Source organism: Adelges cooleyi, unplaced genomic scaffold (assembly GCF_023614345.1).
Source record: "Adelges cooleyi isolate 19-005CV unplaced genomic scaffold, UGA_ACOO_1.1 ACOO_flye_CR_arks_rails_tigmint_CR_PRNA_724, whole genome shotgun sequence".
NCBI lineage: Eukaryota > Metazoa > Arthropoda > Insecta > Hemiptera > Adelgidae > Adelges > Adelges cooleyi.
Genome location: NW_026096431.1, coordinates 150743 through 170990, shown reverse-complemented (window position 1 = coordinate 170990; position 20248 = coordinate 150743). Strand labels below are relative to the sequence as shown.

Genomic DNA, 20248 nt, shown 5'->3' with positions numbered 1-20248 from the left:
AAAAATCCTTACTACATTTAACGAACAAAAATGATGAAAGAATGAATAATTTTCGAAGGGAACTTTTGAAAGTCAAATAACATCTCATAATATATATTAGATTTAAGGAGAAAAAACAAAATGATGAAATGAAAATAAGGACTGGTCGCTAAACTGTTTTGAATAAATATTTGTTAAGTTTTTAGCTAAGGGTGGACTGAAATGTTATTTATTACATCCCGATAAACTTATCAGCAGCACTTTCTTCCTGATGCTAAGAACTCAAAAAGTATCCATTTAAACTTACCTATTATATTTTTTTTTGTTCCTTATTTATAAATATAGGTAATAATACAAGATGTATTTGAAACATTTATGCCAACCCTGAATACCTAATATATATTTTGTGTCTTTGCAATAGCGACGGTTGCAAAAAATTACATAAGGCGTGAACCGCATTATGTTATGCAAAGCCAATTGCTAATTTATTATCATTATATTACACAGTACATACGAGTCGCCGGATAAGGTATTGGCGCGGCAGCGTTACCTCCTCTCCAACGGTTTAACTAGGTTTATTTTTTTTAACAATAATACAAAACCATCCGAGACATTGGCGGTTAACTTGCGACCTTCGGCTTAAACGTCGATTACTGTGTCGAGTACACACAAGTACAAAAGTATAAAGCCAACAACATAACAATATGTATATTATCGTGTGTATACAATTTTCACGTTGTAGTAATTTTTTCTATGAAAACATTTTTGTAGTTAGAAAAAAGTTTCGAAAAAAAAAAAATTTACAATTCATTTTGAATTATTAGATATTTAATATTTTAATTTAATAAAAAAAACTATCTATTTAAAATTCTTCTTCGAGAAACGCAAATCTCTGAAACCGATGAATGCATTTTGTTAATTGGTGTCGTATTAGAATCGCCTTGAAATGTAGAAGTGCAGTGAAGAGTTTCAGAACTTTATCTGTTATAGTTAAAAATTACTACACAAAGCATAAAAACAGATTATTCCCACTACATTTTTATACTATTTGAATTACTCGCTTAATAATAAAATATAGATTTTAAATAATTCTCCAAAAATTAAAAATCAAGAAAGTCCACATGCCCCGAATTGGCAACCGTTTTACTAAATAATCAATAAAATGTTTGATCGTCAAATATACCAATTAAGGGTTTTATTAGGAACTTTTATGGTTTACATAATTGTTACATCATTGAAAAAAAAAACACTGTAACATGCAATTTGGATAACCCTGTATATACATATATATCAGTGCATTCTCCAGAGCTACGTCTAAAATTATCTGTCGATTTTTTATGGTTTGCGTGTTAAAAGTACATAACATAAATAAATGACCTAAATAATATCACAAGGAAAAAGGTGCGATACACACGTCCGGTCGTTCGTGCCGAAACCCTTTTAAAGTGAGATTGAACGGTTAGATAACAGCAAGTAACAAAAAAAAGAAGAAGTTTTATTTGAGTTCACACACTTTGAACTCGACTACCGTCCGGAGCTAAGGCACGACACAACTGTTGCACGTTTTAAAAAACGACAGTTAAAAAACTCAAAACAAAAACTTGACACACTCAAGTACAAGGAAACGCTGGCTAATTGTCTAGAGTCATGATTTTTCAGAAACGACTCGGTGTTATTGTGTTATAGCCACAAAAACAAAAATACAAGCAAGTCATTTCAATTGTATTATTGATAAGAATAATTCAGTCGAAACGGTCAACGCCAATAGGCCTCGGTATAGACATTTAGAACAAGCATGGAAATGATATTATTTTTTGTTAATGTAAAATTTGTCAATTTTCGAAACTCCTCTTTTGCAGCCCTGTAAGACTATAAGAACAGCATAAAACCATTTCAATTTATACCGTGTTTCGCTTTTCAACAAAAATTAAAAATTGTAAAAAATCAGGGTAGCCTTTTTTTGATGCGGCCTCGATCTAAATCCTCTCTCTCTCTACATTTTTTTATTTGTCATTACTTCTTTATCAACTTTATCTTTTTATTTATAACATTATCCAACTTTTTTTTTTACGATTTATTCTTTGGTTTACCTCTACCTCTAAATCGCTACATCGTGATCTTCCTAACTTGTTTTACAATATCACTTTCATCTCTTCTTTCAAAATTTCTTCCTAAACCATCTTAATAATTTCTTAGATTTCCCTACTCTATTTAAAACTTGCTCTCCAAACATAACCCCGGTTCTCCATTTATTTCCAATACCTAATCATCGTTTCACTGCTTTGGCAACTATTTAAAAAAAAAACTAAAATAGGCCCACCCGTATGTAAGGCACGAGTAGAAACACAGAACTCTTGTAAGTAACGTCATTGAGAATCGTTTGTTCAATGACAATATTATAATTATTATCGTTATTATGTATTAAACGGGCAATTCGCTAATGTTCAATGACTTCGAGAGGGGAACGCCAGTCGAATATTATTAGTTTTAAGGCGGACGTGGGCAGAACTAATAAATTAATGCATTGTTCGACAGGTATAAATCGCGTGGTGGTCGGTGGATGTGCCCGAAAACTATAATGTTGTTAAGTGCCAGTCGTTGGGCAAGCAAGACGTTCCTTTTAAACCACATTGCATTTGTAACACAACAACAACAAATTGGAAACAACGCGAGCTGACTAGCTAATATCGAAACCCAATGCAATACATTACAGTGCATAGGCTATGTTCAATTACTATAGAAAGCAACGTCCACAACAACATTGTTAACATTTTTATCAAAAAAACTTACACAGAAAATATGTTACAAATTTACAAACAAATTCTGTTTTCCATAAAAAATTTAAAAAGCGATAACTGTGCTATAAATAGTTTTTACCAAACGGCAACACGATGGCAAAAATTATGTACCTACACCACACAAGTAATGGTTACCAAATAGATTACCAAAAGTATTTCAGTAGATTTCAAAAATAACTTTTCAAAGTTTTACGATTCTTTAAGTCGAGCAAAGAACTAATTCAGATTTTGTTATGACAATCCTGAAAAGTATCTAAGTTAGATAAAAGTTATTTGAAAACAAATTAATTTAAGTTTACAGCTGAAAGTTTATTCCAACATTTGTAAATATTATACATTTTTCTCTTCAAACATTTGACTCATTAAACTAGACATTTTATTCATCACTAGACATAGAAAACTAGAAAACGTAGAAAAACTTCTTGTGAAAAAAGATATTTTTAATTTTTTAAACTCGATCATTTTCTTATGACATTAAAACAAAAGATTTAACTAACTTATTATCAAACACTAATAAGTCATTAAAAAAAAAATGTGTTTATCAATTTTACATTTTTTTCTCTCTTAAAATTGTCATTACTTTTAATATTTACGAAAATGGAGTTTGAAGTTAAAAATTACAGAATTAAATGAACATTCTCTGACTTTTCTTACTTAACAAAATTCCTTCCCATGTTTTCGACCGTTTGTAAGATGTTAATTATTACCCAAAAGAGAAATATGTTTTTATGCTAGGTAATGTATCAAACCAAAGATGTATCTGTAAATTTGTAAGTTCACCAAGACTTTTAATAATTAATTTTAGTTCTACCCAAAACAACGTGCTGGCTATTGCATAATAATAAAATATAATATAATATTTGTTATAATACATCTCCGTGACGCATACAACGGATGAAAGTAAACTAGTTATGCGCGTTATAACATTATGGGCGAGCCCACACATAGTATATTTTACATTATGTACATCAAATATAGTGTTTAGTCTACAAAAACTAATCTAATAAAATAATATCACTAATCTAATAACACTAATCTCAGTAAAATAATAAAATAAACATTTTGACCAGTCCATAACCAGTTTTGGATAATTAATTTTTTTAATTTTTTAAGTATAAATTTTAAGACGGGGAAAAGTGTAGTATTATTATTATCTTACCGCGCACTCCACCTCTCCAGTGCTAAATTTGAAATCTTTAATAACTTTAAAGTGATTATTGAAAACTAGTAATCGACCAGTCGACATTTTTAGCAATTTATTCAAATAATATTAAATAATATTATATTTTTAATAATAATATTAAATATTTAAATTCAATTACATACACACGTAGCCGTTTAAGTTTCGAAATCGATAGACCTTGTCGAAAAATTTTAAACAATATTAATATTTGGTAATTTTATAATATTGTAAATTAACATGAACAAAGATATTTTGTCGTTTTAACAATATTATATATCAATTCAATTGCATATAGTTGAAAAAAAAATCTAAAACGTACCTATTTATTTAGTTCTAAGCGTTACCCACGAGTATGCAGATAAGATAATTGTAACTAGTGGCCGCCTTAGATGCCAAAGTTTATTTAAGATAAATAAAAAAATTAAATAAATTATTTTTTATTATTAAAAAACATCATTTCAAAAAGGTAAAAATTATTTTCAAAAACCATTCGGGGTCTATTAGGAGTTTGTCAATTTTCTCGATTCGTAGAAAACAGTTGCTCTGGGAAGAAGAAGGAAGTGCACTTGCTAACCATTGGCCATCTGTTGGCGCAAGGTTAAATAAAAACCATAAGGTATTATAGTTAAATAATGATTATTATTCGTGTATCGCTCTCGGACACGTTGGGCGTCCAAAAACAATATGTGTAATAATTGCATTGCAATGACCGCACACTCTCAATAACGAATTTCTCATTTTCTTTGAAGGCGTACACATGTACTTCTTATGTATTAAGGAACAGAATGTTGACAACGCACGTACATGACCAGCGCGCGCTCGCACACGCCTATATAATACAGGGTGATCATTTTATCGCGAACCACTCAATATCTCATACGGTTTAATGAGAAATGTATATTCATTTTTAATATTTTTTCGATGCAATGTGTGATCTCTCAATATTTAAAAAAACAAATGTTGTTTATATCTCCCTACCAACTTAGTTGTTTCGATAGAAACTTTTGAAACTTAAATGGTAATGTACCTGTACATTTCATTAATTTAGATAAAAAGTTAATCGGAAGCCCGAATATATTGTAGTCTACAAAACTACAACAAGGCTATCAGAGGCTAAACATTCTTTGTTCTCTAATAAATCGTCAAATTCCCCCCCAAGTTGTAAATGCTCCCTCATGCTATACAAGCAAATGTGTAAAAAGAAAAAAACACAAATATATATATATGAATTAACTCTAAGTTTAAATGACACTAAGCAAGGAAACTTCATAATAAAAAATAAAAACATATCATTTTTTTAAACAATTTTTTGGAAAATTGAGATCACATTATATAAAAACACAATGAAAAAAATGCAGTTATTAATTAAACTTAATAGGTGGTTCACGATACAATTATCACCTTGTATGATACAAAGACAGGGTGATCATCCGATTAGATATTGGACAAAAAAAACCAAGTTAAACTATTACTATGTAAGAATATTTATATTAATGAAATTCAAACCAAATTATTCCTCAACCCTAAAATCGTTTTGGAACTTCATTAAAATTAGAAAAAAATCTAAGTAATTTCCCATCGTGTATAGCTAACAAAGAACAAGACAGTAAGTTTAGCAGACTTACTAAAATATTTTCTAGTTTTCTAGAATTGGTGTATAATAATGTTAATACTTATTATTATTAAGGCACTTAAAAAGTCATGAAAGATTTGAGACTCAAGACTTAAAACTACACCTAAAAAAGAGAAATAAAATCTGTAAAAAAGTAATTTTAAGTTGAAAAATTTGTAAACTTGATGTGTGTTTTTTCGAATTTGAAGAGAAATGGGTGAACTTTGTGAATTTTTGGCATAATGAAGTAACTTCTGGGTAAGATTTATGATATGTAGAGTTGCTACACGAAGAAAATTTGTTTAAGCGATTTAGAAAGTATCGTGGGAAGATATCGTGGGCCCAGACATAAATAAAATAGTATTAAATAATATTAAAAAAATTGTGATATGTAATAATAAAATTTCACAACAAACATATGTTATATTACAGAAAAGTATTAACATTATTTTTATACTTACAACAATTATTGTAACATGTAATTTGGATAGCCGCTGTATAAAAAAATAAATTCTTCTCTTAAAAACCTATCGTTTCGTTTAATTTTCTTTTTTTAATTAAATATCAATCTTGTTATGGATGAAAAAATATACTTGAAATCAGACAAACTAAAAACTGATTCTGAAAACATTTTTTGAACACCATGAATAAAAAAATAAACAGTGAATGTGGATCACGTGAGTGCCGTTTGATAAGTTAATTTTTCATTATTTACCGAGCTGTCCAAATAAAGTTATTCAAAGAAAATTCAATTAACTAGAGACGATAGAAGAACCCGGAAAAAATATTTAAAAAAACCTATAAGCCATTAATCAACGACCTCGACGACATTGCATGACGTATGATTCATGTTATAGTGGACGTTTATAGAAAACAGAACAATTAAGGAAAAGTATAATCTAAATACGAAATTAATATAAATCTATAAATGGTTAAGAACTTCACACAGCTGCGTTATGGTATCGGATGAAAACATTAATCATCGTATCTATTATTATAGGTATGGAATTTATTACAGACACATATTATGTTGTTAATTTTATATTATACAAGATCTATACATTGCTTTGGTTATCGATCAGGCGATCGAAGCGTTTTCGTTGTGTTGAACGCAAAAAACACATTCACATTTTGCACCGAATAATAGATCATGAAAATATAAACCATCAAAAGATTAAGTCGGCTATGAATGCAATATGGAAATTTTGAAGACCGTCTGGAAATAAAATGGCCACCCGATTGAAGGGGAAACCATCTTCTACTTTGCATTTCTTCAGGATAGGTACAACTGTTGTTAAATCAAGGGTTGTCAAACCGATCTAAGGGTCGTATATAGAAAAAAAAATATTTACACTACCATTTGAATTTCAAAAGTAAATTGCACTCTGGGAAATACCAAAGAAAGGTAAATATTTGGCAAATTTATAATATTGTACGATCACATAAATGGTTTCAAAAAGATAAGCTATAATATAAATTTGTAATTATTTTCCCCAGAAAATGAGCGTCTTCCGTCGAATAGATGACCCTGTATAGGTGTATAATACAAATATACACACATTTCCCAAACACTGTATCAATATATATATTATACAACAGCCGAGGTTAAATGGTCGATAGACGCCATGTATTTTTTCACGCATTATGACAACAAATACTTATTTTTTAGCTTCGACGCGTATAGCTGAAAACAAGGTATTGTTTTTACAATGATGGTTTTTTTAAAATTTTTTTTTGGTCTGGGTCCACGATATCTTTTAAACCGCTGAACCTATTTCTTCTAATTCTATAGATCGCAAACCGTACCTGAACGGTACTTCATCGGGATGAATATTTAAAAAGTTTGCCCCTTTCCCATTAAAATATGTGAGAAAACACCCTAAAAATGTATAATATTTATCAACTTAAAACTAAGGCGCTCTATAACTTTTTGAAAAATAGCCGAATTCGTATGGAGTATTCTTAACATAGTACAACCGATAAACGTTGACAAATCAAAAAAAATATCCTCCTCTTCTTCCCCCAGAAGAAGTGGAAACTGTTTCTTTATTTCGCTATTTTAGGGTTTAAGGTCTGAAAATTAGAACTAGAATGTACAACTATAACTTGTAAAATGTTTTTAAAAATCTGTAGTCAAAATTCTTTTTTTATTGTGGAAATCCCAAAATTGAATTACACTATGGCCGTAGCCCATTTTTAGGTTTCTACGTGTGAGTGAACCATCGACAGACAACAGGTATTTGAAGATATTTCCATTACATTGGTAATTACTATGGCAATAAATTATTATAGTCAGACGATCGACCCCAATCCAGGGGAGGATACAAAGTGGTACTGAAGCCCCTCCCTTATGTGCTTAATTTGTATCCAATAAAAGTGTATATTAGAATATTATAGAACTTTTTTTTTTTACTATGTAAACGATGATAAACTCTTATTGCTTACTAGCTAGGAATTTTCTTTCCTAGATCCACCCCTGCCTCCCTTAATCGTGTCCACACCCCAAGACTTAACATTTTTAAGCGCATTGCCGTCATTGAGTACATATCGATTTTGTCGATAATTGTATTTTTATACCGTCACGGATTGGCGTCGAAGCGGTATTTTTTTTTCTCTCTTCTGAAAGTGATTTTATAATACACAAAATGTTGTTGCGTACAATAATACTTTACTTGATATACACATAAATTGTTGCCCACGCGTCCCGTTCCGTTGTCGAAAATTGTATTCGCTAACGTCATATTACTTAGCTTGCGCAAAGCATACCCAAAGACACAACACGCCGCAATCCGCATTGAATTTCCCCTTGACCTTAATACTAGGTAGGCACCCAGCGACAGACAGCCAGTCGTGTTACGCAGACGGAAAATTTGCAGCCACCTCTTTTGTTCTTTACACACACTCGGTCGTGTAACGCAGAGCATTATGCCCACATCCCAAATTGGTAATGTAAAACGTGTACGTACCGCCTATACGGTTAAAAGGGAAATAAATAAAAAAAAAAAAAATATATATATACATAAAAAACAACAAAATCATTAGGAATCGTTAACATTTAGGAGGACGCCGCACGGTGGAAGGAATCGTTTTAGCTAGTAGACAATTTTAGTATCGAAAATATTGATTATAGCCGTTATTATTTGTTGCCACATAACTGACAATAATAGTACCTACAATCAATAAGTACTGAACCGATAAAATCACGTGAGGGTCATTCGGATTGTTGAATTTAATGCAGGCACTTGCATGTGCACTTATGTTATACATTTTAGTTATTTTTGAGCAAAAATAATTTTTTTTTTTAACAAAAATAGATCAACATATTATTATTATAGTACCACAGATAAGATAGTAATAGTACCGAGTAAGTGTTTTAATTTGTATTAATATTATTTAATTAAATATAAAAATAGGCATATATATCATATAATTACAGAAACGTCAAAACATTTGTTTTACACTTGGATCAAGTTGAGCGTACAACTGAAACCTAAGAGAACTTATTTAGAAGTACTCGCGTAATTATCTTAAGATTACATTTCTAACCAAAATTTAAAAAAAAAACACACAATTTTATTTGCCTTTTTTTTGTTAATTCAATCGCATTGATTGAGTTTAATCTCTTAAGCTGAATGAGTAGTTAATAATTTTGCAAGTTTATCACGAATATACTTTTTTTTACCCTTAAGTCGGATTTTAGACATTACGACTAATCAATTTGAAATATAATATTGTAAAAACATGTATTTTCATAAACAAAAAAAAAAAGAATAATAATAATTAGAAAAATAAATTCACGAGAGGTCATATTTTTCAGTTTTTGCTCCGCCTTTTTTTTTTTTAATAGGTATGCATGATAAATTAATATTATATTTGTTATTGGTAAACTTTTAATTGTTTATCGTGTAATATGTTTCATATTACTTTGTGTAATTTGTGTTGTTCAACTCAATAAATTAATTTAAAAGAAGGCCGATTCGACCTATAGAAATATTTTACTTTAATTAGTGTTAAATCGATGTTAATGACTAATAATTAAGTTTATTTTTTTTAATTTTAACCAAAGAAGCTGTATTGTAGTAATTATTATTTTTTACCTTTAATTATTAGTGATTCTTTAACAAAATGATATATTCTAAATTTTTTCTTTTTGAAAATAATTTTTATTTATGTTATTGTATAATATTTAAAAAAATACTACCTAGTATTTTGCCAAGAGAACTATCAACTATTGAAACTTAAATGACATGCATTTAGTTAATATTTTAAAATCGACTTTAATTTGCTGAAAATGTTAAACATTTTTTAAAAACTTAATGTTATTAAGTTTAAACTCCAGGACGGGATGAAAGCGGGTAAGTATTATTTTTATCTGCGCAAACTGCTCAACTGTGCACTTTACCTTACGTCCTGATTTTTAAACCGAATGTCTTACATGTTAAATGGATAAACCCCCCCCCCCCTCTAAAGGGTAGACCCGTTTGCCCACTTCAGACTAAGTATTAATTCCGAGATTTAAAATAAATTTTAAAAAACCATTAATAAGCGTTTGTCGTCCGAAGAGTCCCTAACGGTCGGACACGAAGCATCGTCGCAGGTGTGGTGTATGTTTGTAGGTATATTATTATTATTATGTTATGTGTGTATGTATTATAGACCTCACGAGCCCCCACAAAACTACTTCATTGCCAACGCCTTCTTCTTCCGTCAGTGTTTATCATTATATATATATATAATGTGTGCGTGTGTGTGAGTAGAAGACAGTATACTCCTACTTGATATTTCTTTTTAAACGACATTAAACATAAGATAAATCCGTAATACGTGTTATGCAAGGCGGCAACACACGCTCTGCTGGGTAAACATTTTTTTTTTTAAAAATACTCTGTGCATTGCTCCAATCGGCGACCAAACACATGGTATCAAAAAATATTGGTGAATATGAATAGGTAAAAAAGACCAAGAGACACGACAACCACTGTAGACCCTCGACGGATCCATTGATCGCGGAAAAGATCTATGGGACGGGAAAAAAAAAATAATATCTTTAAGTACAACTTGAATTAATCGGCCCACAACAGATGCCTGACCGATTACATCGGCCTTGGTCAAGAGCAACACAAAAATACATTGGTTAAAATACAAAAAAAGAACATAAGCTATAAAAATTAAGCGATGATGAGACCCAAAAGAAGGCACAAGTGGTATTATAACAAAAACGAGTTTATGATTTTTACAATATATTTTGTCAATGGAACTCTTTCTTCATCTAGGTTCGATGCAGAGCTGAGGAGATATTAGTTTTACAATGGTTTTTTTAAAAATATTTTTGTGTCTAGACCCACACTGTCTTCTTAATCGGTTTTTATTATTTCTTATGGCAATGAGAACAACATTGACAATAATTTTGAGGATAAATATACACTTAAAATACAACGTACATAACCATAAGATTAAATAAACGAATAAAGTATAATACAACTTTTTTTTTTTTAAGGTGTAAGTTAACTTGTATACCTACTATGTCGAGTGGTAATAGAGAGAAAGAGGACATTCTTTTTGGTAGATGTTTAAAATTTAATCAAACATTTTTAAACCTCCAAAACCACAGAACCAAAGTATATCGATCAGAAAACTTACCCAAAAAGTATTTGAATGGGGCAAAAATGTTAAAAGTTTACACTTATACACTTTAAAACCAAGAAAAACTCCAAAAAAAATACACATTAAAAAAAAAATGTTTTGTATATCTCACAATAGTATAAAAATAAAATCCGAAATCGTGTACATTAAAAAACCTTAAAACACACGTCTAATATTTTAAATATATTGAAAAATATACATTTATATGCAACAATTTGTTTAATTCATACTTAAGTCAAAATGCCCTTTTTAAAACATACATAATTCACTATACATATATGTAGCTCCATATAAGAATTACATTTTTATTAAAATTAAATAACACTAGGTATAAACACATTACTTGTTGGTATACAAAATTATATACTTATAGTTTTTACCACCTACTGCTAGGCATCAAAACTTTAATTTAAAAGTGATTCAGTGAAAGTGATCACTTTCAATTAAAGTAATTCATACTCTCTTAGTGTTACAAGAATTAAGTTATGAAAAATCTAATACCTATAAGGGTTTATAATAAGGGTTTACCAGTGAATTTATATAATTATATAGATATTATACTAATGTTTTATCTAGTTTTAAACTAGGATTACCAATAAAACATTTTCACTCGCTGATTAAAATCATTTTCAAAATTTTCTATAGAACCTGAAAACGGTGTAAGTATCGAAATCAACTACTAAATAGGCAATATTTATGTGTTTTTAGTAATCTTTTTAATTTTTTTTGGGCTTTTCGTCAACACAAAAAAATCAAAGAAAAATCAAGTACTTATATTTTGGGGTTTTGAATACAATTTTTCCAGTTCTTTATCTTAAATAATAACCGAAAATAAATGTTTATCTATTTGGAGAAAATATACAATATGTAGGTACTATATTTCACATCTGGCAAATATCATAAGTTTAAGAGTGCTTTAGGGTAGGCAAAAAAAAACACAGGTAACAAATCCGAAACATTTTTTTTTTGACAAAAGAATCAATTTACATGTGTTTTACTGTTGTTTCAAAAAAATTGTAGTTTTTAGACATTTTTTGAGGAAGAGTTTAATAGATGAAACAAGAAAACGGTAAATTTAAATCTACGATTATTATTAACATGGATGAAGAATGTGTGTTATGTTAAACCGAAAAAGCTCAACTGGGTGGGACCCGGGTTTCAATCGAATTTGAAGGGGAGGTCTGAACTTATTGTATTGTAATAACACACCTCTGGTGTACTATTTGAGATCTAAAGACTGCTGCTAGATAGACAAACAGTCGGTCAGCCAACACACACATAATTGTAAAATCAATACCTTCTCGGCTCCGAATCGAATGTTAAAAAAAAAAATAAGCACTTAAGCTCGTGGGAAAAAAAAAGTCGAATTTGTCGGTTATGTGTGTGTGTGTGTAATTAGGTATATTATATTAAAATCGACTTAATGGGCCTTCTTTAATGGTCTTGGCATAAACGTGGATTGTATTTCGGTGTTTTTTTTTTAAAAAACAAACAACAAAATTATATTGATAAAACGCGTCGCCAAAAAAGGGAATTGGAAAATAATTGCGTTCAATTTGAAAGCCATTAGGGCGGTTACATCCACAATACCTAATCGCCTTATTTGATAACTACCAGTCACAACAAAACCCCATTGTACCAGGTAATGCTTATACAGGGTGATCCATTGTACGGCAAGACACTCGGATATCTCTTCAAATATTATTTGCCATTAACATTTAAAATTGAGAAGTATTTGCTGAAACTTTACAACAATGTTGTAATTCTGTTTTTTTTCCCTTCTAAAATCCACTGTAGGCTAAAGATTTTGTTAGTAAAAGACTATAAGTAAATACATTTCAACAAATTTGCTAAAAATTCAGAACCTTTGATATCAAAAAATAAAAATATAGGTCAAATTTTAATTTTTTGTTCTCCTTTATTTCACATATTATACAATCTACACAATTTTAGTACAATAAGTATATACGATGACACAGGTAAATTATAGACATTGAAAGCGTGAAAAGAGAAGCCGTCCACTGACGACACTCTTATTAACTTGGTTTTTAATTAATTGTTAGTGAGCAGGTCTCTGCACCACTTCCTTTTAAGTCTTTTTGGTGGGTTGTTGGGCATCGAGGGTAAAGTGAGATTATTTACAAAGGGGTTTGGGTGATTTTGAAGAGAATTGCGGTAACGTCTGTAGTAGTCTTTGGCAACTTGTGTTATTGTTTTTATTTGTAAATCAGAGTGTAGAGTGTGGTTTGAGATATAAGGTGGTGCATTAGTGATGAGACAGAGTATTTTATTTTGTGAGATTTGTATTTTGTTAAGGTTCGAATTCTCAGCTGAGCCCCAGATTTGGACTCCATGTGTCCATAGCGGTTCAAGTATGAGTTTATAAATGGTTGGTTTTGTGTGAAGGGGCAACTTCGATTTAGAATGAAGAAATCTTCTCAGAATGTTAAGACTTAAGTTTAGTTTAATTTTAGTGGAGTGTATATGGCCAATTACAATTTAAATAACCACCATTTTTAGATTTTTGTTGTATTAGGTATTGCTATGTATGCTATTTATTGCTATTTATGAATTAAAAACTAAAATTTAAAAAGTATCTATTCATAACTGGTTGTCGACCAGTCATTATTTTCATCGTTAACATCATCGTGACTTAAATAGATAATTAAAATAATTATGTAGCTATTTGACTTTTAACATTTCTTACTCTTCAAAACTACCCTTAAAGATGATATTTTTTTTCTAAATATGAAATATAATTTTTCATCCTTAAATATTATAAGGATTTTATTTGAAACTTTTTTAGCTTACATAATTGTCTCGTTATAAAAAATTAACATAACATGAAATTTGTATAACACTGTTTAAAAATAAAGGTTATTTGATGGCCAAAACAATCATTTGAAAAAGCCTTTAATACCCATGTCTGTCATCACATCGACAAATTCCCTCATAAATTATTAATTTACTGCTTGATATTTTAACTTAAGTAGTCATATTTCTATGGTTCTGCTATCATTGTCCTTTATAAAGCTCTGAAAACATACACACTAACATAAGTTTTACTATTTATTTTTCTTCCATTCAATAATATTATTATACTATATTTTCTATCACGCTGTATTTTTATTTATTTATATATACTTATACATCAATTATGGAATGTAATAGTGACACAGACACAAATCACAACAGTTATTATGTATGTTGTTATGGAGACATTCAATAAAAAGCATGAGCCTTTATATAATCATACAAACAACTTGCATTATTTGTTTTACCGACTTATGATCACGGAAAGGGCAGACACCTACGTTAGGTTTTTTTTACACTCAACATGTCTCATCGGAACACTCATTATTAGGTGATACTTCAGAATGGATGACCGATTCAGCATCCTTAAATTAAAATTTAATGAACCGCGTATTATAGTAAGACAACAAAAACTCTGCAAGGACTTATATATTTATATTAAACACAATGTAACGTGAAACGAATAATGCATTAAAATAATAAACAAAATGATAAAAAGCTTGTAACTAAATAATAATAAGTCGAGTATTTTCATTAAAAAAATATTGTATTTACATTAAGCCTATTTATTACAATTTTTTTACCCGATCATAAATTATTTTAAACTATTATCATAAAAAGTAATGTTATAATTTATAAAGTCGGAATTTTCCTTAAGCAACTCATTAAAGACCAAGAAGTAATTTTTCTATTGTTATATAAGACTTTTTATAATAATTGTTGACGTTACAATCCTTAACTGAGCAAATCCTTGGACAACCGTAAAAAAATTGTATCATGTATAATTGTTGCGATTTATAAAATGAAGTAATGATTTTGATGAGTAAAGAAATATATATATAACAAGTCATACTATATATATATTATATAGTATGACTTGTTTGAGTATGTAATGGAAAATAAGAAATCTATACAATGTAATCAGATTGCCTAAAAGTTATTCATGTGGTCGGTACAAAAATGGAAATGATTACAAAATGATAAAAACTAGTTTAGCAGTTTTCAATACAGCTTTTTATACGTATATAAAAGCAGCTCCACTTGTGTAAAACGAGATTTATAAAGTTGTTTAGAAAATCAACAACAGACAGTTCAGAAACAATTCATAGATACAGAGTATGTTGAAAATCGCGTAGGCAGTTATATATCTCATTCAGTAAATTAAATCAGTATTTAGTTTACTTTTACTTTGTGTTTAACACTTGGTTCATTAATATCAAACTTAATAAATAATTACTCCTAATTAATTTGTTATACGTTACAACCCGTCCAGTTAATTCAGATTAACTGGACGGGCCTTTCAAACTTTACGCGTGACAATATAAAAACACAATGAACGGTATTGAATTAGTTATTTTTTTCAGTAGGTACGTCAGATATTTCCAATATTGATATCAGTTCATCGATTTTGAATTTAATCATTCAACAGTTTAAGGTTAAATATCAACAAAAAAAAACAGTATCGGATATTGAGCAGAATTCAAAGAGCCGTCTTTCAACAATAAACGCCAAACGACATCCTGCTAATAATACATAAGTTTATGTTGGGCATTTTTACAGATCCTTAACATTTTAAAGACAAATCGGTCGCTTGAGGGTCAAGAAGAACTTTCGGCATGTTATGATGTTTTAAATTTGTACAATTATAATATGATAAAACAAGATATAAAATACATTTATACGATTATATACAAGATATTGTCTAGTAAAAAAATGGTTGAGCAATTTATAAGTGTTAAATTGAATAATATTCGATTTAAACACAATTTTGCCGTAATTCAATAAAAAAACTAATTGTGTTTTGTAAGCTACAATTTATAAAATTTTTAGTGTCTACAAAAACTTTTGTTTAAAGCCAGTCGCAAGCAATAAGAATCCATTATTCTTTTATATAGATACCCTGAAAAATTTAGTTATAGCCAATGTTCTGCTATTTTCCAAAGTTTGTTAAAAATATATTTTAATTATTATCTGCAACTCAATATGATTATTGTTTTAATAAACATTTGTCAATACTAAACCGAAATGTTTAGCTCACATCATGTTGCGCAAAGTTACTTTTTACAAATAGAAGTTTTAGTATTAAGATGACATCAAATATATACTTGATTTTCTAATACGAAGGCAAGAAAAATACACTGAACTTATAACAACACCAATGAAATTATTTTTTTAGTTTTATGTTTGAATTATTAGTCGTTTATGTCCTTTTTGTGTTCTATTAGTATTGTTATCATCTAAACATTATACATATTTTGTCTAGAACTATTCATGTCATTAAAACAATTATGTTTCATTTATATGTCATCATAAGTCTTTTTTTTTTTTTTAATAAACACTAAAAAAAAAACTAGCTTTTTTTATAAATTCATTTGTTTTCTTTTCAGCTTCGATGCAGAGCAGCTAAGGTATTGGTTTATTATTATTTAACTGTATTTACAAAATAAAAATAATCAATTGAAGTCACAGATGCGGCAATAATATATGACAAAAAAATTGCTCTCGGTTTCTTTTTCTTTAATTTACTTAGTGCATTAAAAATAATAAGCGAGATTAAGATTGCTTTTAGTTTGTACTTTGGAAACACATAAATATGATTTAATATACTTAAATATTACTTCAAAAATTAAATTCACAGTTTATTCCGTTATTATTTGGTTTTGCACCAATCGAATAAAGTTTATTTTTTTTCCCTGATAGTTTAAGTATAGAAATTGTGACCAACAATTAAAAGTATATAATGTAACAAATTGTTTTTCTGTCGCTGCTAAACTCATGAATATATGTTAGCAACAGAAAATCATTAGCTCAGTTTAACGGGGGAAAATAAATCCTTTATTATTGAACAATAGTAAACCTTTTTAAAAAAATTAAACTGTTTTGAATGATAAAAATCTTGCACAAAATAAATTGAGAATTTCATACTGTTTTGAAATATTTGAAAACCGTTTTGATTAAAAAAAACATTCCTGTAGCTTTTATATGAAATCATTAAATTTTATATCTAACATTGGAGAAACATGAAAGAGTCTAACATTACCCGATCGAATACCGTTAAACGGCAATCGTATATTATTTTTCTAAGGATAACGCAAAAATATAGAAAATAAAAATAAGGTACAAGGTTGAGTATGACAGAATATTAAATAAGTGGTAAATTTATAGTGAAAAAAAAAGAAAGGCAACAAATTTAGAGAAAAAACAGTTAATTTTTCATAAAAATTAAATATAAGGTTGGTGCAACCATAATATTTTTAATCAATAGTATAATGCTTAAATAAACTAATTAACAGATGAAAAGAGGCCGGGGTGACGGATTTTACAATTATTTTTTAATACTCAAAACTTATTCCAATTGGAATGCATGAGAACGTAATTTGGATCAACTAAATATTTTAATGAGAAAATTAGAACTTCAATTTATTATTTATTTTTTACCTAATATTGTTACACATATATATTTTATTTATTGGGTTTTTTCCCAACCATAAAACATTATAAATGTATTAACAACTATATTATATTATATCAAATATTTAAATCGAAATTATAATATAAATTTAAGATAATATTCATTATTAGGTATTGTATAATATCATAGAAATTCAACATAAAACTAAGCAATAATGGGCTGTCTGAAATTGTGTGTAGGTATATCATTTGTTGTAATTTGATAACAGCTGATCATATTTTCACAACTTGTTGCGAACCAAAATGAAAGTTAAATTATTTTTAATCATTGCACACACGATAAGAGTAACGGGCTTAATGTGCCAACTTAATACTTTTGTAAAAATGGGGATTTTTCATTTGACATTTGTTACGTTCAACGTCGATGAAAGTAACCCGATTCACTACCGGCCAATAACCACTGCTATATTGTATCGACTGCCGCAACAAAGAAAGTCGATATTTGATTTTTATCCAATTTGTCGTTGACAACAACAACGAATAGGTCCTTTCTTTTCAAAATCGTTCCGGTAGTAAATTGCCGGTGTGAGAATAAGTGAAAAATTGAAATTTGGGCTCTCCCGATAAATCAAATTACGACTTTTTTCGCCGCGGTGAACCGGACAAAAAACGGAAAGCGTACCAAGGCTGCAGTCGGGACCGGACGACCGAGGCGATACGTACCGGCAGTCGCGGTCCGATCGAGACTTTGTGCGAACACAGGTACGCACAGCAGCTGTGACGGTCACAGTTTTCGGGGGGGGGACCGCGTAGGTGGACAATTATTGGGATATTGCACAAGAGGCGGCGGCTTACCTGTGAACAGATGTCGGGATTTCCGGCGAAATTCCGGGACGGGCCGTCCCTGTTCGTGACGGTGTCCATGCCCGGGGCGGGTTACAAAAGCAGCGCCGTTATTACCATTGCGAGCGCGCACACGGGTGTGAAGTCGGCCGTTTCGCGAGAGAGGAGCAGCGAGATGGAGAGAGACGGACGGTAACGCACACGCACAGAGGAGTATCGTTAACGAACGCACCAAAAGAGACGCCGACGACGCTTTCTCGGATCGAAAACGGGTAACGATATTTTACATCAATAATGAAAATAGCAAGAAAAAAAAATTGATTTACACGATATAATATTACTATTACTATTATATTGCTACACACCTTCGGCGCGTAGAAATTTACCAAACGAATAAAAATTGATAACGGGCACGCGACCGATATTATATAGGTAGGTAGGTCCTATTATTTATTATTATTATAATATTTTAACACAAGACCGACGACGACGACGACGACGACGGCGACGGCGGCGGACGAGGCGACGCGCGACGGCCGGACACGACGATGATAATATTATATATATATTAATTTTTTTATTTTCCCCTACGAGACGGCAAACTCGCGGCGGTCGACGGTACGCGTTTGGCCATAACAATAATTATTGCCAATCGACGGGATAATATTGTATTTTATTTTTATGACGTTATAGTATGATCACCGTGTGTGTGTGTGTATGTGTGTGTACACAACACAATAATAATATGACAGATACGCGACCGCGACCGTGTGTACATGTGTGTGTATGTACCGTGTTGCGTTTGTGTGCGTGTGTGTGTGATATCAGAGTCGGCCGACGGCGCACGACGGTAGGACGGTCACTGCGGTACGGAAACGGCGGCCGCCGCCGCTGCGGTGTACCGTGTGCCCCGAGGGCGGCGTTGTTTTCGGCGCACGGCCGTTGCGTTGCGCGCACCGTTGCGCGTCGGCGGGAGGCGGTGGAGGTAAAAAAAAACCAGAAGGGAAACTTTAGACAAAAAAAAAACCTCCACGGGTCTGCATTTTCACTGATAACAGGTTTTTGCCACTACATATTGTACGGTAGACGGTAGACGAGTAGACCGTAAACAATACGTTTTGGCGAAGTGGGGGAACATTTTCTAGAACTAATCTAGTGAATAATATCGGCAACCGAGCGAGACTACTTAAAACGCATCGCCAAAACACGCCTATTGTTGTGGCAAACGATAACCGTTTTGGCGATGTTCAATTAAAACGTTTGCTATAACCTTCTATCGGTAAACAGCTTTTCCAGCAGCCACAGTTTTCAAATGTTCGGTACCTACCTATGATAACATTATAATGGATAACGCAAAATCATTTTGGCGGTGAGCAAACAATCCTTATCAATCCGTAAAAACAAAATGTCGGACACATGAAGTTTCCCTTCTGGTTATTCTGCTGTGTAAAAAAAAAACGGGCTGTGTGCTCGCGGGGTCCGGTAAAAATGTACCAAAGGTCAATAATGTCCACTTGGGAAAATTGTCCGGGTACAAAAATTACCAAAATTATTTTTAATGATAAAACGAAATAAATTAAAAACATTTGTTCTTAAAAACACGCTTTTCTAAAAATTGGTGGAAAAAAAATGGAAGTAAAAGACAATTTTTTACAAGTACAATTTACCGATCGATTGTACCGCATTTTTTTAAAACGTCAATTGGGTACTTTGAAAATTAACAGCTACAAATTTAAATAATGTTTA

At 30.6% G+C, this 20248-nt stretch overlaps 1 protein-coding gene across 3 annotated transcripts in view; it reads right to left on the bottom strand.

Annotated features, from left to right (window-relative positions):
• Positions 1 to 19354, bottom strand: part of LOC126845226 (patronin) — a 39662-nt gene extending 20308 nt beyond the window's left edge. For all 3 annotated transcript variants that reach the window (XM_050583821.1, XM_050583822.1, XM_050583824.1), the window contains exon 1: positions 18515 to 19354. In XM_050583821.1, coding sequence (XP_050439778.1) covers positions 18515 to 18583 — 69 coding nt within the window. In that variant the 5' untranslated portion in view covers positions 18584 to 19354. The remainder of the gene's footprint in view (positions 1 to 18514) is intronic.
• Positions 19355 to 20248: the final 894 nt, after the last annotated feature.